The 22046-nt window shown below is 39.1% G+C and overlaps 3 protein-coding genes across 4 annotated transcripts; all 3 read right to left on the reverse strand.

Annotated features, from left to right (window-relative positions):
- Window positions 1-2607: 2607 nt before the first annotated feature.
- Window positions 2608-6151, reverse strand: med28 (mediator complex subunit 28). Its single transcript, XM_034687821.1, has 4 exons — window positions 5935-6151; window positions 3545-3611; window positions 3341-3453; window positions 2608-3090 (listed from the first exon to the last, which is right to left on the reverse strand). Exons 1-4 carry the CDS (start codon window positions 6091-6093, stop codon window positions 2887-2889), a joined length of 543 nt encoding a protein of 180 aa, XP_034543712.1. The 5' UTR covers window positions 6094-6151; the 3' UTR covers window positions 2608-2886.
- A 1182-nt stretch (window positions 6152-7333) lies between these two features.
- On the reverse strand, window positions 7334-16126 carry lap3 (leucine aminopeptidase 3). Its single transcript, XM_034688854.1, has 13 exons — window positions 15883-16126; window positions 15594-15700; window positions 13661-13715; window positions 13477-13582; window positions 13236-13395; window positions 12940-13104; window positions 10066-10224; window positions 9831-9955; window positions 9550-9638; window positions 9349-9451; window positions 9109-9188; window positions 8730-8839; window positions 7334-7778 (listed from the first exon to the last, which is right to left on the reverse strand). Exons 1-13 carry the CDS (start codon window positions 15979-15981, stop codon window positions 7592-7594), a joined length of 1545 nt encoding a protein of 514 aa, XP_034544745.1. The 5' UTR covers window positions 15982-16126; the 3' UTR covers window positions 7334-7591.
- A 1307-nt stretch (window positions 16127-17433) lies between these two features.
- On the reverse strand, window positions 17434-21455 carry clrn2 (clarin 2). Of its 2 annotated transcripts, XM_034688494.1 has the most exons (4): window positions 21417-21449; window positions 20947-21290; window positions 18559-18738; window positions 17434-18439 (listed from the first exon to the last, which is right to left on the reverse strand). In XM_034688494.1, exons 2-4 carry the CDS (start codon window positions 21197-21199, stop codon window positions 18171-18173), a joined length of 702 nt encoding a protein of 233 aa, XP_034544385.1. In that variant the 5' UTR covers window positions 21200-21290; window positions 21417-21449; the 3' UTR covers window positions 17434-18170. The 2 variants fall into 2 exon arrangements, with proteins under 2 accessions (XP_034544385.1, XP_034544384.1); XM_034688493.1 differs by having other exon boundaries at window positions 20947-21455.
- Between the last annotated feature and the right edge of the window lie 591 nt (window positions 21456-22046).

The raw sequence follows: 22046 nt of genomic DNA on the forward strand, positions 1-22046 counted from the left end.
TGTTTCCTTTAACAATTATCCTTCACTGCCAGAGATCCATCTTACAATGCCTCACATCCACAATCACACAAACACACACAATAACACACACACACACACACACACACACACACACACACACACACACACACACACACACACACACACACATAGATGCCAATTCCCAAAAGCAATTCAAAATCCTAAAATTGCAACACAACAAATAACAATAACTGTAATGATTGATGGCATATATATATATATATATATATATATATAATATATATATATATATATATATATATATATATATATATATATATATATATATATATATATTGCCCATTAGTATACAGTTGCTACACTAAAAGTGCAGACACAGGATATATTAAATTTAGCTTGACATTACAACTGTCTATTGCAAAACACTTCAGCACTATAAGCAGACCTTTCATAACTTTGTGTATACCTTTGATAATCTTGTAATAGAGGTTATAGCTCTTAAAATCTAGGGTTCCATTTAACATGTTGGGTTCAAATCTAAAAGCACTCTTATATGTCTCAAAATTCAAATCATGAACCATTTTATTTTCCTCTCTCTGGTTTCTTATAGATATAACTTGCCATGAGTATGCCTATTCTTATTTTTGTGCAACGCCTACTTTTTTATGTCCCTGTCTTTAATAAGACATATCATGCTCACTTCAAAACTAAACCTGGACTTGGTGCTTAGTTCTTGATGTAAATAACAGGAGGCTGTGCATCACAACAGTTTTCTTTTCATATACATTTACTCTTATGGATATCAAGAAGGGACATTAGTTTGCATCCATGTCCTTATTTTCGGGCAGAAATAAGCCACTGTAAGGTGACGCTTCCACTGGATGATGCATACAAGATGTACACGTGTCCTCATACAAGTACAGCTAGTTTAGTTCATCTGACATGAGCTCAGCCAGAGAACTTTTAAAAACAGGAAAAAAACAGGAGCCCATTCGGAGTTCTGCGAATATAAAAATAAACCCACAGTTCCCCCTTTTCTCATGCCAAGACCACAGACTCCTGCTCCACAAAAAGCTTTGTCCCCAGAGACCATCTGTGAAGATCTGAGTCTGGCTGTACCGTCAGCGGACAGCCGATAGCTGTGAAGCTGTAGAGAACAAGTCTGTTCGAGTGTTAACACAGTGAATGTATTAGTGACAACAGACTGCATAGGCTCAATCAGCTCAAGTCATGTTTCTGTCATGATAAAATACAGAGGTAACCAGGAGCTAAAGGTGTCAAAATAATATACTACTCATAATGTAAAGGGTCCACTCATATGCATCAGAGCTGTTTAGTAATTGATGCTGTTCTAACCACTCACTGTGGTGATAAAAGGAATGCTCTGGTGAATTAGTAAAGTAATCTCCATTGAGAGAGAGACATCAAGACAAAGACTGGACAGAATCTACGCAGTAGAAGTCCAAACACCAGAGACAGCCAAGCAGCAAACTGCACACTTAGTTCTCTGCTACTGTGACATGTGAGTTTTGCTCCTGTCACACCTCTAGAAGCAGCTCCTTGGTCTTTTTTTTACTGAAATTAAATACTTGATTGTAGCTAGATTATCAATTATTTTGCTCTTAAAGTTTATGCACACATGAAATACTGGATCAATTTTCACATGCCACATATGCTTTACATTTCCAATACATTTTGTCACTAAAATTGTTTTTTAAGCAGGATAAAGATAAAAAGTGGGGGAAAAAATAACTTTGATTGACATGTCACTCTCTCAGGGACAATCTGAATGGTCTGGCAACTCAATTTTTTCCTCTCTTACAAGATCTGGCAACCAATTTTGCTCATTGTAGATGCTGAAACTAGCTACTTCATGGACAGAGCCACCTTCATCCTGGACTATTGCACGCTATTATGTTTGTCTATTGTTTCTTTTTATTGCAATCGTGCCTTTTGTACTTATATATATATATTTTATATATTTTTATTAGTACTTGATTTTTAGTGTCTGTCTATTTATGTTTGTACGCAAAAATACCGGAGTCAAATTCTTTGTATTCTTGAGATACATTGTGATTAAAGTTCTTTCTGATTCTGATTTCTGATTCTGAATCATCAGTAAAGCAGACGTTGCCTTCCAGACGGATCATCAGCCTTTTAAGGAGATCCACTAAATTCATAACGATCTATAGAATTGCTTTGTTTTCCTAGTAACACCATTAGTGTGATTGTGCTAAAAGGGGGAAAGAAGCCATGGCCATTCAGTCAACAGGAAGTGTTTATTATCTATATATATATGTGACTTGTATTACCTCATCTTTTCTCATAGAGCATCTTTGTTAACACTACAGTGATGCCACATCCAACAGTTCCCATAATGCTGCTTCATAGCATCCCTTTGACAAACCCTTTATACTAGGGGTAACATGACAAGGATAAAATGCCCATGTCTTCTGAACTCAATACCCTAGTTTGTATTTTCACAGAGGAAAGCTATTGTAGTTTCTCCAAGTCCAAAATGACATCAACACTCTTGATTTGCCGAGTACTTCTCTGGACACTATTTCAACCACAACAATGTCAGAAAATGTGTGCATGTATTATAAACGTAAACCTCATGATGGATTCAAGGTACTCACAAATTTCATTTTATTTTTACAGTAAAAAAGTCCAAAACAGAAATATTTACATAATTCAAAAACAGTGAAATAAAGTTAACATAAAACTAACAATGTCAGGATGCAGTGACTATTCTTCAGTTTCTTCAAAGGTTTACAAGACACAGTATTGTAGCAAAACAGCCACATTACACCTTTGTGCAGAACTCCCCACAGAACATGATTTCTTACAGAGGGGCCATTTTTTCCTCAAACTGAAGACTGACACAACAGGACCATTCATGTATTAGTTTGGTTTTAAAGGGGCGGGAGGCAGACTTGCAGATGCCTGCTCCAGAAAGGCCAGTGGTCCAGGAGGAGGAAGGTCTGTGGGTTTGCGGTGCTGAACGCTCACATCCTCAAGAACTTGTTGCCAATGATGCAGTTTGGTCAAGTGTTTCTGAACCAGCAGTTCTTTCCTCTGTAGCTCGTTACGCAACTCTGACACGTCCTGAAGTGAGAGAGGACAAATGTACGTGTGAGGAGAAACAGCAATTCAACAAACAGAAAGAAAAAACCAATGACATGTAAACAAGCAGAATGTAGAAATTCTGGGTCATTGGAAGAAGTGTTTGAGATCATGTTTTCTTCAAGAGCTTTAAGAATACAAATAACACAGAAATGGATGTGGAACATTTATGGTTTGGAGGGAGACCCAATTCAAAACTAACACGGAGGAAAAAGGCGGAATAAAAGGTTACCTCCTTCACCACCTGCTCTGGTTTCTGCACCGATAACTGAAGCCGTTTCTGTAAGAAGAAGCACTCAGTCTGTCGAGCCACGTCAAGGAACTTCTGTATGCACTGATCAACACCTGCAATCAACACAAACACATTGATACATTTAGTATGAGATTGACCAAGAGTACCCTGAATTGATAAAAGCATATTTGAGGCTTCACAAACCTGTTCTGATCTCCTCCTGGTCGGTGCCATTAACGTAGTCTTGACTTACCAAGGAAGCAAAACACGCCTGCAGAAAAAATAAGAGAATAAAATCACTACATTGAAATAGCTTCTTTTTTAAGTGAAAGGTCAAAACTGTGATATAGAGGGGCTGCAGAGTTCAAGTGCTGATTGATGACAAAGAGTATTGAATACTGTTTTGACACAAGAGTTCATTCTCATTATTTCAGCTTTTAAGGCTGAGCATCTAGGAAAAAAAGAATACCTGAGTTTATTGCCTTTGCCTTAAGAAACTGAACACAACACAGACTGAGTTAGAAACATGATAAATCACTTGTAAATTTGGTTAGATTTTGCCTCTTTAAGTACCTGTTAACATTAAAAAAATATGGTGGTTTTGGCCAAAACAAGTTCAACTTGAGTTCTGGTCTCACAGGGATCACAAACTTTTGTCTGCAGAGTAAAAGTCCTGTTGTGCTCAGCTCATATAACCACCCTGAACTGCTCCCCTCCTCTACATTGACTTGGTCAAAGGTTTCTGGTTGCAGGGATTTGCTCTCACTGAACCATAAGAGTATTAGCGAGGCTTGTCACGGTCACTGGATGTTAATGCCAGTGTAGTGGCCATTTGTCATAAAAAAAACTCAAAGAAAAATCAAAATATCAAACTCAAACTTTAAACTTAATCAAAGGGTCACTGATGCACCGTGGGAATGTGATGTACACAGGCAAAAGAAAGTCCAATGTCCATGCAAGAGTTCAGCGGTTTCCAATGGTTTATTTTGATCGCAAGCAAGCAAACAAAAGGAACAAAGAAAATCACAACTCCTGCTACTTCTCTTGAGCTGGTAAAAAACCATAGGCCCACCCCGGTGCATGCTGGCCTTCTGCCACCTACCTAAATTACCTCAGGTGCCCACAGTTCCTAATTACCAAACAAACAAAATAAATACTTAATAAACAAAAAATCTAAATACCCAAAACCTAACTTAAATTCATCCCAAAAGTGTGATTAAGTTTGAGATCAGGGCTCTGTGCAGGCATGTAACAGCTCTTCTACCCCAGACCAGGAACATTATTACTCGTAGGTGTTTCTAGCCCATTTTGGGGGTGCTGTAGCACTTTAAATTGAATCCCAGCACCCCTAAAATTTGAGAGATCTTTCTTCTTTTCTTTTTCACTGTATGTCCTTTTTATTAAGCTAGACAAGTTTCAAAACCATACAGTACTTTGTTGAAACCATAGGATGAAACGTAATATTTTAACAACAGAAATACAGCAGCTCCATCACGTTTTACATGTTGTGCATTGCATTTCAAATGAAAGTCCCAAAAAATAACACCAATGTCAATTTTTTGTATTTTTGGTACTCACCATAGGGGGCTGGTTTACTCCAGAAACATACCATCTGTTTATGTATATGTTGAGGAGCTGCTGTATCAACATGAGTTGTCTTTCCCCAGAAATTAGGGTTACCATATGTTTCTTTTATAATTCCAATCCATTCCTCTTTTGCAGTGGCTCAGCATTTAAATAACCTTTATCAGATTTGATGGTTTAATCACAGACTTTCCCAAAAGTGTTATACTTTTCTTTCAGAAATGAGGGAATGAAGTTGCATTAAAATGTACAAAACAGTGAAATTTATCTTGCCCGGCTCAGCATCCCTAAACATCCAATCCTAGAATCGCTCCTGTTATTACTTAATAGATTTCATTCTATGCAGATATGAGATACAAGCCGTTCAGATGTTGGATCTCCATATCCTGGAAAACCACAACAGCTATAAAATCCTGCTGTCAGGACTCAGGAGCAGCATTTGAGCTGCTCAGGGGCTACTTAGAGGAAAATCTACCAAGTAACAAATTATTATAGCCTATAAATATTTGCAAATGTACACTGACATGTAAACACTATTGCTCTCAGTGGGCTATTCAATCATGATGACGTGTCTTTAGAAATAAACATAAACATGTACATGTTTCATGTAAGTGATCAAGCTAGCTGCTGTTGTTGTGGTTCAAGGGAATATGATTTCCACAGAGACAGAATGGGCTGAATTTGATCTTTTGCAGATTATCTTTCATGGCAGCTAACAATTACTGTTATTTAGTGTTGGAAAAGGGAGACTGGGGAAGAGCTACAGCTGTGGGGTCAGAGGTCAAGGATCCATTCAGCTAACGAACCAGGCTAAAGAATTTCTCAGCATTATCAAATGCACCACATCAGTTACAAATCATAGTTATACGAATACTTCAGTGAATCATACTTGCTTAAATGTGATATACTCTCCATCGCTTTCTAATGGCAGTATCTTAGCAACACCAGACAACAGATTATGGATCCTAACCTAGCATAGTTAGCACACTAAGCTAATGGTGGCCTCATACCTCAAAGGAAGCTTCCAGCTCATCCACCAGCGTGTTATTTCCCTGTGCTCTGGTTGCAGTACCGGGGAAGGTCGGCTGGCCCGGTCCACCTGGACCCCCGACGGGATGCCCGCCAGGAGGCTGCTGGCCGGAGAACATCCCACTCATGGAAGACGCCATCTTGATCTGGTTGTTTTCTGATTAGCCGGTCCGCACATGCGCACAGACAGCCGTCGTCTTTGACCAAGCATACTGTAAGAGTGGGGGACAATCTTGTTCAAATATTCTTTGTTTGTCCTCGGGTAACTTTTGGCTTCAGACAGATGAAGTTAAAAAATTAATTTTTGATAGAGGACAAAATAATATTTAAAAGGGTTTCGAACAAAAGAGTTGTAAGAAATAAAGATATTTTTTTTTATTAGCTATATTTAGGCAAGGCAAGGCAGCTTTATTTGTATAGCACATTTCATACACGAGGGCAACTCAATGTGCTTTGCATTAAAATAAAAGAGCACAATTAAAATTTAAAATATAATAAAACATAGAAAAGAAAAGGAAAATTAGAAATATATTAAAAGTACATTTAAAATTTGCATTTAAAGTGAGTTAAAATAAGCTAAGATAGGAAGGCAGTGGCAAATAAAAAAGTCTTATTTGATTTAAAAGAGTTGAGAGTTGGAGCGGACCTACAGCTTTCAGGGAGTTTGTTCCAGATATGTGGTGCATAATGACTGAACACTGCTTCACCATGTTTCGTTCTGACTCTAGGGACTGAAAGCAGACCAGTACCTGATGACCTCAGAGGTCCAGATGGTTCATACAGTAGCAGCAGATCAGAAATGTATTTTGGGCCTAAACCATTCAGTGCTTTAGAAACCATCAGCAGGATTTTAAAAACTATTCTCTGACAGATAGGAAGCCAGTTTAGAGAACTAAGAACTGGAGTGATGTGATCTACTTTTTTGGTCCTTGTTAGGACTCGAGCAGCAGCATTCTGTATGAGCTGCAGTCGTCTGATATTCACAATTATATGACTCTTTTCAATCTCTTGTTATTTTTAAAAATAAAATAACAAAAGCCCACACAATTATGCCTTTATTCAAGGTAATTTTAAAGGGAAAAAGTCTTCAAGGATTGTTCATATAGAAAATGTTTTCATTCTGGGTATTGGTTTCCTATGAATACACCAGTTGTATGTCAAGCCTGACAGCCCAAGGTCAGTGCTCAACCTCATTAATGCTTTTGTGGATGAATGGGAGCAAATCCCTTTAGCCAGATTCCAAAATCTGGAGGTAAGCCTCTTCAGACGAGTAGATGCTTTCAGAATGAGGTGTTCTCAATCACTGGAGGGGGGTTATGAGTGTCTGTATACATTTAGCAACAGAATCATAGAGAAAACAAAATCAAAGAGACACACATATAGTTAAAATATTACAGAGTTTATTTATACAACATATAAATTATGCAGTCACTGTATTCTACTGAGCTGAAATGACTTGTATTTATTTTATTTCACTGATATTAACCATAGAATAAGTCTGAGCTCAATTCAACTTTTTCCAGAGCTCTTCCATGATAATGACATTTGCTTCTTGTGCAATGTCTTATAAACTTGACCAGGGGGGGAAATCACTGCCAAAGAAGCTCACTCTTAGGTCGTGTGATCACGTTCAGTCTCTTAGTCACTTTGGGCCATTGCAGCAGCAAACTCCACCAGCGTTCGTGTCGGTCTTCCTGACATGCCCTTCCTCAGGTAGGGAACTTCATCTTTGTTACTCATCACACCAGCAATGTCCAGATGAGCCCAGTGAGGAGCGGTGACAAACTCTCTCAGGAAAGCAGCGGCTGTGCATGCGCCGCCGGAACTGTGGAGATAACCGTCGGACATGGTGAGGTTTGGTTAAATAATGCATTGATCAGACATCTGGGAACTGTTAATTTACTTTGTTATCAGGCTAAAATAATCCTGTTTAAAATTATGTGGCACATTTGGTCCTCTAAATGCAGTTTTTAGGATTCATTTGTTTATCTTGGACAAAGTATACTGAGCATTACCAGACTTTAATTACCAAACATAGTTATTCAAATCAACATCAGATACACTGTTTCCCAACTGACTTGTGATTTATTTTTCTTCTTTCATTGGTGTGTAATTAATCTACATACATTGTTAGTACCTTACAGCTAAAATGTGGGTGGAAGGGGGTTGTAATTTTGTTTATTTAGTCATTTATTTTTCTACAGTTTTTAAAAAATTGTTTAATTTGTTTAATATTGTGACCAATTATTTAGGGCCATTTGTTGTCAATGCTACTGTAACTGTATTGTTATAAAGGAAAATGTTTAAACAAAGTGTGAAAAAAAACAAGAAGCCTTCCTGTGTCCCACTACTGTTAATTAACCTCTTGCTTCTAATGCCTCCTAAAACTAACTTTAGGATTAGATTACTTAAAAAAACAAACACATTCTGGAAGACATCTCGCAACCCCCTATTAGTGACTCGCGACCCCCTATGAGTCCCAACCCATACTTTGGGAACCCCTACTTTAGAGGATGAGCTGGTACCATAAAGATGAAAATATAACAGAAAGAGAAGAAGCACAAAATAGTGTATCACATTAAGCAGCATCACAATCAAAATAGTGAACAACAGCAGCATAAAAACCTGCAACTGAGCTAAATAGCAACAGGCATGACATTTTACAGGTCTAGACTGAAGGACTTTTAGCTCTGATTCATATAACTCTTGGAGCCCTGAGCTCCTCTAGCATCTGAATCAGGAGCTACAGTCACCCTAAGTGTAGTGAGATACATACCGGCTGTTTCCGATGTTGTTGAGGTCGGCCAGCTGGCTGTCAGTCACCTGTCTGGTGTAATGCTGGAAGAGAGGCATCCTCCACACTCTGTCACCTGTCACAACACTAGCCTAAAAGACACACACACACACACACACACACACACACACACACACACACACACACACACACACACACACACACACACACACACACACACACACACACACACACACACACACACACACACACACACACACACACACACACACACACACACACACACACACACACACACACACACACACACACACACACACACACACACACATCATTAGTCAACACAGGAGCTGACAGACAGAGATGCTGTGAGTGTTTTTGTTGCACACACACACGGTACCTTGTGTAGCTGCTCCCAGAGCCAGTCAGAGTTTGTAAACACTCCAGTCGCTGCTGAGCCGAGAGCCACATCCATCGCACCTTAGAGACAAGAAAAACACCTTTGTGACTTTTACAGACTGTATTGGCAAATTTCTGAATTAATCAGGACATATTTGTTGCTGAAGGTGCAACAGTTCATATTTGTAGTTCAGGTGGTTCATAACATCACATGTTTATCCAACAAGTATCAAAATCCAACCTGTTAGTGTAGCAACATTGACGATGGCTCTGGGGTTGAAGGTGTGTCCATAACACAGAGCGTCAGCAAGAACAAGTCTGCCCTCTGCATCTGTATTATCGACCTGTACAAAAAAACAACAACTACAATTATTTATCTGGACTTACATATTTAAAAGGACTCACACATAACACTACGGAACAGTCTAGAGCGTTCACTCACCTGGATTGTTTTTCCATTTTTGGCCCTGACAACATCACCTGGTTTAGTCGCTTTTCCACTGGGCATGTTCTCACACAGCGGAGCCAGGCCTGGATTGTTGAAACAGAAGGAAGCAGGGGAATTGTGTCTTCAATTACACATAGGTTTTGTCAAACACCCAGCCATGAGAACAATTACTAAATCCAGTGTTTTTTATGGAATCTGCATATTCATGAGAACTTTCATTTATCATCTTTGATGGAAAAAGTATGCAGAAGGATCAACTTTGTCCAAACACTCACCAATAATGTTAACAGGCAGTTTCAGAGCTGCTGCTGTGACGATGGACGCGCACACGGTGGCAGCTCCGCCCATATCAGCTCTCATTGCATCCATAGAAGCAGACGGCTTCAGAGAGATACCACCACTGCGGAAGAGCAGAGGGAGGGGACGAATAGTGAAACAAACAGATATAATATGAGTGTGTAAAGGTAAAGGATTGACTCCAGAAACTTGAGTGACTGTGGAGTGTTTTACCTGTCAAAGGTTATTCCTTTCCCCACTAAGAGCAGTGGGGCTTGCTTGCTGTCAGGAGAACCGTTGTAGTGCAGCTCCAGGAAGACAGGGGGCTCTTCTGAGCCTTTAGACACGCTGAGAAACGCTCCCATCTGTTGCTCCTCAATCCAACTCTGAGATCTACAGGAATACATCTATAATTAGACCAAAACTCTCTTCTTCCCTCCATCTGTTCGTCAGAATGTAGAGGAAAAGAGATCAAACTACACCTCACTCCAAGCAACAGAACAGACAGGATGCATTTGGCTACTAAAAACAAACGTTTATAGTATTTTTCCAGTTGCATTCAATCTCAAATCTTTGTGTCTTGATTCTGCTCGTTTGGGTAATTTGTATGTACATCACTTCCAGTTTTTAGAAACAGAAAGAAAAGTCTTCAGGTTATAAAATGTGCAACCATTCATTCATAAGTTAGTAGATTGGCCTCAGGCTGCAACCAACACAGTCTAGTTTTTATTTTTATTTGATTAATCTTTCAGTTAGTTCAGGGATAGTTCAAATTTGTTTTTTAAGTGGGGTTGCATGAGATAGGGGAGAACAGGGTTGGTTGTCACACGGGTTGGTTGGCACACTTGTTATATCTCGCCACCAGAGGGCACTTCCTCTCAAATTGGGGTATGAACATTTCCAGAATTAGGATCAGAGCTCACCTACATAGTCTTCTCTGGAGTAAGACAGCTGAACTTGAGGTGAGAGGACTTTTTGTGTTTTTCATGTCAAATTGTAAATATTCAGCTCCTCTGTATTTTTCTTCTAGGCTTTTAAACGATGGTTGTATAACAAAACAAGTGTTACCCTTACAAAGTGTGAGGGGAAAGCTATAGTTTAGATTTGTATTAGTTAGCTAAGTAGTTGTTAGATGGTTGTTAGCCTTGATGCTAGCAAAAATTCCAGTTGGGGTTGGTCGTCACATTCTCTTTGGGGTTGGTTGTCACATGTAACAACCAACCCCTATGTTGGCAAAATCATGCATGGTGAAATGAGTTGGAGTGCGCAAACCCTAGATTTGCCATCACTGTAACTCAGACAGTGACTGCATGTAGCCTAGTTGAGTAGGCCATTATTGTTCGGCCTATTTGTTTTGTTCTTTATGTTGTTATATAGGCTGGGCTAAAGATGTGTTTCCTGTTCTTGTTCCTTCCTCATTTGATGTTAAAATGCATTAAGTTATGTAGGCCTATCACTTGTCAGTGCAATTAAACTTTCAAATTTAGTTCTGCCTTCTTGCCTTTTTTAAAAGATTTTTCCCATTAAAATACCATTGTGACAACTAACCCCATAGTGTGTGACAACCAACCCCATAGTGTGTGACAACCATCCCAATGATGGGGTTGGTTGTCACAATGTGTCAGAGAGTCTTTGATAGTTAATTGCCTCTTTGTTACAATGAGTTGGAAAATTAGAGGGATACACATTTCAAGCCAACACATTAAAGGTGACATATCATGCAAAATTGACTTTTTAATGGTTCTTTACCTGAAATATGTGTCCCTGGCATGTCTACAAACCCCCCAAGAATGAAAAAAATCCATTCTGCCCCTGTTTTGATTTCTACACCTTTCTGTAAATGTGTGTGAAACGAGCCGTTTCAGACTTCCGTGTTTTTGTTACGTAACAACAATATCCGGTCTGTCACGGAGTCAGAGCTCGGAGCTTGTTCAGCCCATAGACTGTATAAAATAATACTGAATCCCTCCCCCGTTTTTCATTACCTGCACAAATATGTGCCAACAAGGAGCTTAGGAGGGAGGCATGCTAGTTGTAGGCTTTCTTAATAAACGCAAAGGTCGGTTTTACTCCCCACGTCTGCAGATTTGAAGATATAGTGGATGATTTTTATTTGTCATGGATAAGTGCTAGCGCTAATTAGCATAGCCACATAGCTATATGTTCATAGCTGTAGCTGTAGCTGTAGCTGTGTACCAAGACACACGTCGACATACTGACAAATAAAACAACAAGAAACACTAAATCTGTGACCAATCCTTCATAAAAGGTCCCGCTGCCTTTCTGGCAGAGGTCGGGTTTACTCCCCACGTCTGCAGATTTGAAGATCTAGTGGATGATTTATCATGGATAAGTGCTAGCGCTAGTTAGCATAGCCACATAGCTACATGCTCGTAGCTGTGTACCAAGACACACGTCTACATACTGATAAATAAAACAACAAGAAACACTAAATCTATGACCAATCCTTCAGAAAGGTCCTGCTACAGGCGCCTCTCCGTCAGGATCAGATTCAGAGGGTTGAAGTAACGCGATCTCTGAGCAGCCGTGTATATTCAGCCAACATGTAAACATTAGATCAACGTGCTGGAGAGCCGAGGCACATCCACTTCCGGAGGGGGCGTGGTCAGAGGGAAAACAGAGTGTTCTGATTAGGAATGAAGAAAAGGACTTTTCAGGCATGCCAAAATCTGATTTCAAAGTGTTTTTTTGAGCATAAACTTTAAATACATGTTTTTGGGACCTCTTAGACCAATATATATTGATGAAAAAAGCATGATATGTCCCCTTTAAGCTTCAATTTAATGGAGGAATGACTATTGAAAGATGTTTTGATGATGAGCAATCATCAAAACGGTAAAAAGTGCGACAACCAACCCTGTTCTCCCCTACTTGTCAATAGTACGCGTATAATCCACAGGATATGCACCGACTGTGTAAACCCAGTATGCCCAAAAGCATGTGCCTGCAGACTCAGGATTGCGGGCTCACTGATTTCTGGGGCTGTTCTGCACAAACTTAATATTTCTCCTCTGGTCGAGAAAAAAACACCCTGCTGTTCAAGGGTTAGGGTTAGGATTCTGGTTGGGGTTATTATTAATGACACACCTTTTATTTATTGTGACTCTTTCAGCATGTTGTGAGAGTTTCTCTTCCACAGTGTTGGCAAAAGCAGTAGGCGTGATGTGATTGGCTGGACCTTCCATGAGAAAACGCGCCAGGTTCTGTCCATCTGCATACATGACTCCTTTCTCCCAACCGACAGAGTCAGCACTAAGAACAAACACACAGAGAGAGAATGACAGACACTTTATAGATTTGTTATAACCCAGGAGTTAAAGGCGTGTGACATTAAGTTTGTCTCAGCTTTGTGTTACAGCCCACTAGTTCATGTGTTAGTGTACCTTCCATGGAGCTGTGTGGTCACTTTGGTCTTCTTCTTTGATTTGAGTTGGTCATATTGAAACAAACCAAGAGCGGCACCTTCTGCAGCAGATTGGGCATCACCGCAGCCATCCACCTCTACATGGCTCACCTCATGGTCCTGAAGTAACCGGCATCCAGCTGAAAACACACAGAAAAAAACACTACTATAAGACAAGAAATCACAGAGGGACCTAAGAAGAGCAGAGTCATACCACCTACCTGACACTGCCTGCCTGATGTTCTCTTTGCTGGTGTCCCAGTTCTCTGCTCCACACACACCTGCATTGTTCTTACCCAGCCCGACTACAGCCACACAGGGGAAGTCCTGAAGAAGACATGATGAAGATTTATAAATCTGATGTTGTCGAGAGACTTTTTTCGAATCAATGTCACTCCTTGTTACCTTGTGGATCCCATAGAATACTCTGCTTTTGCCTTTCTTGAGAGCTGGTCCAGAGCTGAGAGTAGAAAACAAAGCAGAATCTTTTATAAGGGTCAGCACAAAGACTAAGTTGATCACAGTGACAATAATATTAGAAAATAGGACTGTATAAATGGTGGATGTAGTCTCAGTGATGCCACCCACTGGTTTCTTAATGAGGGTTTTTTGAAGCCCAGCCCAGCATGGCCATACTTCTAACTATGCAAATCTATGAGTAATGCATAGTCTTATTACTTTCAAAACGTACATAAGTTATAAAAGAAGACCTATTCAGGCCAAACCCATGTTATCAACCAGGCTGTAAACATGTTGATTTCTGCTGTAAAGATTATTATGGGTGTTAATGTGGATTCCTTATCTTTGAAGCCAGCCTCTAGTGGACACTCAAGGAAGTGCAGTTTTTTGCACCTCCACATCAATCCTGTATTTCAACACTGAAGGTGACTACTTTACACAGAATATACTAGATTTAGAGTTATCCCAATTTCCACAATAACCACAGAGACTAACATATTAGTCAATTTAGTGATGGCAGAAATTCAACAACTGTTCTGGTGGACCTAAAAAGGCTCTATGGGTAAATTTGAAGCATCTCTAAATACTGAGATAAGTTGATTTAAGGGACAATTACAAATATATAATGCCAGTTTTCAAATATTAAAGAGGTGTGTGAATAATTTATTTAGGTGAATAACTATCATTTATCACTGATTAGTTTATATATCATTTTAAAATAAAAATCTGAAGGACTTTTACAAAAACAAAACTGCATTTACTTTGTGTAATGTCAAATGTGTCCAACAGCCCTGTTCTAAATCATGTTCAGTGGTGCGGATTCATTCTCTGGTGGCTGTGTTTGTGCTACTTTTGAAATGTATTGTATCATACCGAGAGCTGTTTCTGGGGTCAACTTAGTCTTACATCAGCCCATAAAATGATTTTACAGTTCAATCAACACCTCTTTGAAACAGTTTCAGCAAACACTTTAACTTCTGACCCTGACTCTGCTTTGATTTGATGTAGGATTGTTGTCAAACTTAAAACAAGAGTATGGTTGCAAAGGGATGGAACATTTCCGGTAAATTTTCATGGGAAGTTAAGCTGGGGAATTTTGGAAATATTCCATATTATAAACTTTCCATGGAAATTATGGGAATTAATGGGAATTAACTGGGAATTGAGGGTAATCTAATGGAAAGGTATCATATCCAAGCATAAATTTTTGGTTTTGTTATAAGCGGACATCCATCCAAAATAATACAATTAAAACAGATTTATTTGTAAGTAGAACTTTATCAAGTAGTAAAAAAATGTATTGAACAATCAATTATTTAATTGAAGAACAAAACATGAATGTTGAGTTAAATACTACTCATCCCCCCGACCCAACCCATTCAGAAATGAACAAAAATGTAATCCAAACAAAGTCCTATTCAAAATGATAAATGAAAAGAGCCCCTCTTCCTCCAAAAAAAGTCTCATTCAACATGCAAATAAAAAAGCATCTTCCCTCAAGCTTCTCAAGCCTAACCTCTGCAGGATTGAGGAGTGCACAGTGCATGTAGGGGGCGTGGTCTCAATAGCCCTGCAGTAAGCAGTGTGCTATGTGCATGTGATTGAGGAATAGCATAGATATTCAACTGTACTTGCATGAAATCTGGTTGTTTCAGTCAGTGCTATGCTACAATATATTTTCCCCAACTATCTTTAAGTTCCCTTATTAAGAGCCAACCTTCAATTTAGTAAAGTCCTGGTTTATTCCCATGGAAAGTTTCCAACTTTGAAAATTCCAGGAATTTTGCAACCCTGATCAAGAGTACCTCAGTGGAAACTAGGCTTGTATTGTTTTCATCACAACACATATGAAGACAGCTCAAATAAACTTCACACTCACATTTCCAGCAGTTCAGAGAGTTTCCCAGACAGACTTTGGTCAAATCCAGCAGCTGCCTCTGTCAGATGAACACTGCCCTCCTTCTCAAACACTCCCAGCACCAGACCCTGCACACACATCAACACACGAGGAATCAATGTATGAAACAGACACTAAGTATAGACTCACAAAGCATCTGAAACAGGGACATTGAGGGTTGAAAAGCCACGAAAACATAGTGTGTAAGTCCTGTAAAAGTCACTGATGTAACTCAGGCTAATGTTTGACAGGCTAACGTTAGCTAACTTACTTTCCTCTCGCTCAGGTGTGTCTGTGAGGCAGAAAACGACCTGCGGGGGTTCGTCCGCACCGCCGTCTGCGCTGCTCTCCTCAGAAGAAGCATTGTCATCTGTCCTGCATATATATAAACCCGAAACAAACTACTGATTCACAGGTTTAGAGGTCGCATGCATGTGCAATATGAAGCAGATCCAAAGCGTCGCGTTTATTATACGTCATCAAACAAACGAGATGGACCATTACCGCCACCTGGAGGAAGACACCTGCAGAAAGACGCAGATTTTATACAGTCTAATGGTGACATGAGGTGAAAGGAAGGTAGTCTACATTTTCTCATTTCAGATGAAATTGTTCAGGAAATTAAGAAATTACATTTCCCTCGTGTATCATAGTTCTTGATTTATCTGATATCTTCATTTAGCATATTTCTCTCTATGGTACAAAATACAGTGGTGGACAGTAACAAAGTAAATTTACTTGAGTACTGTACTTAAGTACATTTTTTGAGAATCTGTACTTTACTTGAGTATTATTTTTGGGGGAACTTATTACTTTTACTCCACTACATTCAGAAGACAATCATCATACTTTTGACTCCACTACATTTCTATCAGTGCTCTAGTTACTCACTACTTTTGAAGTCAGCTCATGAATTTCCTTCACTTTTCTGAAATCTGATCCCTAAGACAGTAAACTGTATTTGTGTAGTTCTGTTTGTCTCAGTGGTTTAGTCGTACCTGTATATCGTGCATCTCCTCGGTTGAACATGGAGCAAACACAGGGCAAATTTCACTCAGATCAGGCAGTTCATTTAGAGGTGGTAATGATGGCTATAATTCTCCACCTGAGCACCCATGTCCATATCTTCAGCCCATGTTAGAGGTTTTTGAAATGAAGAATGATACGTATCATTTGAAATGTTCTCCCCGTTTCCCACTCTGCCAAAACATACAAAATTCACAGTCCAACCTGAGAAAGCGTGTTGAGCTACAGAACATTTGTTTCATTCCAGATGAACATTTCAAACTAAGTTGTCTGTGCTTGGAGTAACTTAGTTTCTGTTTCAATTCAATGGTATAGTTTTTAGAGATTTCAAGTAATGGTTTCTAAATAAACAGAATGTAACTGAATGTATGTATTCTTGCCATCCTGCCATCATGCTTTGTGAAAATACAAAGTTTTGAGATATTTTAAAAAGTACTTTGAATACTTAAGTATTTTTAAAAGCAAGTACTCCAGTACTTTAACTCAAGTAATAATCTGACAGAGCAACTTTCACCTGTATTGGAGTAATATTTGACCTGGAGGATCTATACTTTGACTTAAGTTATGAAGCTGTGTACTTTGTCCACCACTGACAAAATATAATCAACTTTTTTTTTACTCTGTAAAAAACTAAAGAATACTCCACGCTTTTGATCTGTTACAATAAAATATGTTTTAATGGATGGACATTTTTTTATATGATTGTAATTTTGTTATCGATCATAAATCCTCCCGGGTTTATAGTGTTTGCATAGAAGGGTTAATATTGTCACATCCACATAGAAGACAAACCAACTGAAGTTAATAGTTTATTTGATGTTGTATATGAATAGTTATCTCAAAAAATACAAGAGCAGTCAGAATGTTCTTCTCAGTTATTGTCAAGGAATAAATCTCTACCATTCATCTTAAGTTAAGAAGCCAATGAAATGGGTTCATGACACCAACACAACAGAAAGACTTACTTAAATTAACCATCTTGGACATCATGAAAGTCTTTGATGAACACATAATGATTTTAATTAAATCATTATTTATGCATTTAATATACACTTTTCTATTAGGGATAATTCAAGTAAAAAACATATTTTAATCCTTCATGAAGGTATAAGACCTGTCTGCCACCCTCAACAACAGACCATGGACCACATTCTGCTTTCTATTAAGTGACTAAAAAAGAGGACTTTCATATCATGACACACAAAGAACATGCTCACATGTTGCAGCTATAGAAAGAATATATACATGATACAGGATGTGCAGCATTCAAAGGTGAAGTTTGAGATGCACCTTATTTAACATGCTCATCATCAGACTTCAAGTAACTTTTGAAAACTGAAACGAAAGAACATAATTCAAGAATTTACATGAGTGTGCCATAAGGCTACATCAAGGCTGTTATGAGCCTGAAAGTTGATTTTCTTGAAGGGGCTCTGGCACAGTGCAGATTCTCTCTGGTGTAAGTCTTTGTGGTTTGATCCAGTCAATGTCCAGAGGTTTAAAAATGAGCAACCGATCTCCTCTGTACGTCCTTCAGTAAAGCAGGTCCAGGGAGGAGATAGTTGGCTCCTCTGGTTTCTTAATCTCACGTTTGGGCAGTTTGATTCGACTCATGGCAACAACTCCACAGACGGCAAAGTGAGTTGCAATGCTGCCTACACCGAGCCAGAAGGACCAGTCCAGGCTGTCATCCAGGACCACCAACATGAAAAGGTTCTCACGATAATTAGCCACCCGCTCGGTCATACGGTGGTGCCTCAAGGCTGCCAGGAAACACAGTAGTGCCAGGGCACTGAAAAGAGCTGAAAAGAGGAAAGTTAGGAGAGGTAATTAAGGAGGTAAAATGAAGCTCAGAAACACAAGGAGGAGAAACAACAAGAAGAAACAAGAGGGGAAACATTTCAAATTGACTTGAACATACCAGCGATGAAGTTCCACAGGTAGAGTCCTTTGTGGCCTTTGATGCTCTGGTAGGGGACTTTGCGTGCATTGTAGATGCAGAATGACAGACTGACTATAGCAAAGCCCACGGCCACCAGCAAGAAGAGGATCACCATCATGTGAAGACCTCCATTCAATGTCCGCACAAGCTTTGGGAAAACTGGACACAGACATAAATAAGTAAACACAGATAAAAAGACGAGTTCTCAGCCCTTCAAACTGGATTTCATGCATCAAGATAAAGAAACAACTGAAAAACTGGTACTTTTGGTATAGGCTTATGATTTTTTCACAGTGTACATTTTTCTGGTCTTACTTCAGATCTCTGTTTTTGACACGTATGTAATAATTTCCTCCGACATTCATACCATTAAATCTTCATGAGTTGATTTGAAGTTAAACACATTTAATGGCCTTGAAAGGAATCACAACCTGAGAGCATGATGTGTGTATATATTTATCTTGTTTGTGTATCACACAGGTCACACATTACTGAATTAGGCAAATCAAGTCAGAAGTTACCTGAAGAGCACCTTCACGTGATTGGCTCACTTGGAACATAAACATTAAAGTGTCTCTAAAATACATTTAATTACACTTGTATTGTCAGGGCTAGTGTTACTTATGCATCTGGTATGCTTGAACCAACATCCACATTTATTGTCAGCTGCTAGATCATAGCTTAACCATGAACTATAGGTGGCGGTGAGAGACCACATACGTTCCTGTCGTTACACAAAATAAAGCCAAAAGTGAATCTTAAAGCCTTGTTCATCTCACAGCACAAGAGAGAGTTAACAATCACTACAAAAACAAGTTATGTTGTGCGCTCAAGATGAGAACCTGTCAGAACAAGATATTCAGCGTGTTCCAATAGGATAACAACTTTTCCCACAAGAAGTGTGTCTTATGTGCACAAAATAAAGGCTTGTTCAGTTTAAACAATGTACGCATCTTGACTGCCCAAGATACTCATCTTGTTCCAGCTGGATAATGACCTATTAGGACAAGATATTCAGCTTGTTCTCACAAGACACTTATCTTGTTCCCACAAGAAATGTGTCTTGTGTGCACAGGATAAAGACTTTTTTGCACAATTTGCTAATCTTGTTTTTATAAGATACATATCTTGTTCCAACAGGATGACGACTTATTTTGGTAAGACAGCTACCTTGTCCCCATAAGCTAACAATTTGTTCCCACAAGAAATGTGTCTTGCGTGCACAGGATAAAGACTTATTTGCACAATTTATCTTGTTTTCACAAGATACGTATCTTGTTCCAACAGGATGATGACTTCTCTTGGCAAGACAGCTATCTTTTCCCCATAAGCTAATATTTTGTTACCACAAGAAATGTGTCTGGTGTGCACAAAATAAAGATTTGTTTACACAATGCACTCGTCTTGTTTGCACATGAAACAGATCTTGTTTCACAAAATATTCGTCTTGTTTCCACAAGATAATGTCTCGATTGCACAAGATTTTCATCTTGTTCCCAAAAGATAGCAACTTGTCTACACAAAACATTTGTCTTGTTTCTGCAAGATATGTATGTTGTATGCCCAAGATTATGAAAAGCACCTCTACAAGGCTTTAAGGGACTTTGTAAACCTTCATAATGTGATTGATCTTAAAAGATATGTCATCTTACTGGTGGTATTACACCATCATTTAACACCACTGATAAACAGCACATCAGGGAGAGTTTATACAGCTTGTGGTGCAACAAAAAGTGCAGAAACAGAACACCTGTGGGAAGTGGCTTTAAGTTGGGGGTGCTGTAGTAAGAGGTGCAATTTTTTTTTCTTTTTGCATTTAGGTTACTTATGCAACTGATAGGCTATAGCGCACATACATTTCATTTTTATTTATCTGGTTTGAATACAAGCTTTCAAGAGAACTTTTCATTATAAATTCACAAATTGCAACTTCCATACCCCATTGTACAGCAAATAGCATACAAGCCAAACCTGGTACAACAGGCCTAAAAGGCAGTAAAGCGCATTGAACAGAACTTATCCAAATACGTTCAGTTTTTAAGCATGCACACACACAGGGCCCAAATGAATAATTATTTAAAATTGCTATAATTATTTCTCAAATCTTCCTTATGCATTACATTTTTAGAAAACAATACAAAAAACTGATTTATTGTGCTAATTAATGCATTTGTTTCAACTTATTTATGCATCCAGAAAAAATTGTGTGATGCCTTTTCCAATAGTGGGTGCTGCAGCACCCTCAGCACCCCAATTTCCCACGGCCATGCCTTAAGTTAAAGTTTAAAGTATACTTTTATGAGCTGTGTCAAGTATGTTTATGTAGTAAATATGTTCTGGGAGTCAGAGATCTGTATTATAACTTACTGTAGATTTTGGATCTCCTCTTGCCCAGCCCGCACCTCTTGCTCTTCCCTCCCTGGAACAGACCATAGTAAATGTCCCCGATGAACTGCTCTAACTCCGGGTGTGAGGCGTTCACTATCTCCACCCCGGTCTTACACAGGATCCGTCCTGTCACCCACCGCTCCGTGGACAGAGCCACGACCAGCAGGACCACGGAGCCGATACAGAGCACCGAGGCCACTGAGAAGGTTATCCGTTTCCACAGAGAAGGCATCTTACGAGCCCATGCTGCCCCGAGGAAGGTAACACGACGCCGGGCAGCGAGCGCGACGCACACCCGGGGATCACCATTAGTTTAATTCTCTCTTTTTTAAAAGACAGATGAATAAACGTGAGAAAAGACAATTCTGAAGTTAAAATACTGCATACATTGATGTGTGAGTCACAGAGGAAGAGAAACCGAATCTACGGTGGTCAAAGAGATCTCTTACCGGGAGAAACTCTATCCCTGCCCTGTGCGCCTGTGTCCTGCTCCCTCTCTTTCTTACGCACACACACACACACACACACACACACACACACACACACACACACACACACACGCACACACACACACACACACACACACACACACACACACACACACACACACACACACACACACACACACACACACATTCTGAATTCATTGGGTAAATTAACCTTTGCAACTTGGCCTTTTGAGCAGGAAATGTATCATGTTAGATGACCCCAGAGATAATGTAAAGTCACAGGCAGATTTAATGGTGTCAATATGAAAGATGTTCTTCATTATAAATCTTAAAGGTCAAGTGTAAGGATTAACCAGAGGGACTAATGATTTGAAGGAGTTGCAGTATTGCATATTTGATCTTGTTTTTCACATGATCTGACAAGGTTGTTCTTTGTCTCTGTTAGTGGTTAGTATCTGAACTACCTGGGCATGTTAGCTACTCCAGTGAACTTTTGGTGCTCTCATGATAGAAATAATTGCTGAAAAATACACTTATGATACAATAAATATCATCACATTTTCTTTATATAACTATATTTATTTTAAGAAACATGTTCATACCCTTGCTTTTAACTCATTTAACCTGTTT

The sequence above is a fragment of the Notolabrus celidotus genome, chromosome 7 (assembly GCF_009762535.1).
Source record: "Notolabrus celidotus isolate fNotCel1 chromosome 7, fNotCel1.pri, whole genome shotgun sequence".
In the NCBI taxonomy this organism is placed as follows: domain Eukaryota; kingdom Metazoa; phylum Chordata; class Actinopteri; order Labriformes; family Labridae; genus Notolabrus; species Notolabrus celidotus.

Excerpts from the sequence above, each read along its gene's own strand:
- med28 (XM_034687821.1), bottom strand. The coding sequence starts at position 6,093 with ATGGCGTCTTCCATGAGTGGGATGTTCTCCGGCCAGCAGCCTCCTGGC. Across the intron at positions 3,454-3,544 it reads CCAGGAGGAGATCAGAACAG|GTGTTGATCAGTGCATACAG; the intron begins GTTTGTGAAGCC and ends TGTTGATTGCAG. Across the intron at positions 3,091-3,340 it reads CAGAGCAGGTGGTGAAGGAG|GACGTGTCAGAGTTGCGTAA; the intron begins GTAACCTTTTAT and ends CTCTCACTTCAG.
- lap3 (XM_034688854.1), bottom strand. The coding sequence starts at position 15,981 with ATGACAATGCTTCTTCTGAGGAGAGCAGCGCAGACGGCGGTGCGGACG. Across the intron at positions 15,701-15,882 it reads CACACCTGAGCGAGAGGAAA|GGTCTGGTGCTGGGAGTGTT; the intron begins GTAAGTTAGCTA and ends ATGTGTGTGCAG. Across the intron at positions 13,396-13,476 it reads CATCAGGCAGGCAGTGTCAG|CTGGATGCCGGTTACTTCAG; the intron begins GTAGGTGGTATG and ends GTGTGTTTTCAG.
- clrn2 (XM_034688493.1), bottom strand. The coding sequence starts at position 21,199 with ATGCCTTCTCTGTGGAAACGGATAACCTTCTCAGTGGCCTCGGTGCTC. Across the intron at positions 18,739-20,946 it reads GAGGAGATCCAAAATCTACA|TTTTCCCAAAGCTTGTGCGG; the intron begins GTAAGTTATAAT and ends GTCTGTGTCCAG. Across the intron at positions 18,440-18,558 it reads CCTGTGGAACTTCATCGCTG|CTCTTTTCAGTGCCCTGGCA; the intron begins GTATGTTCAAGT and ends TCCTCTTTTCAG.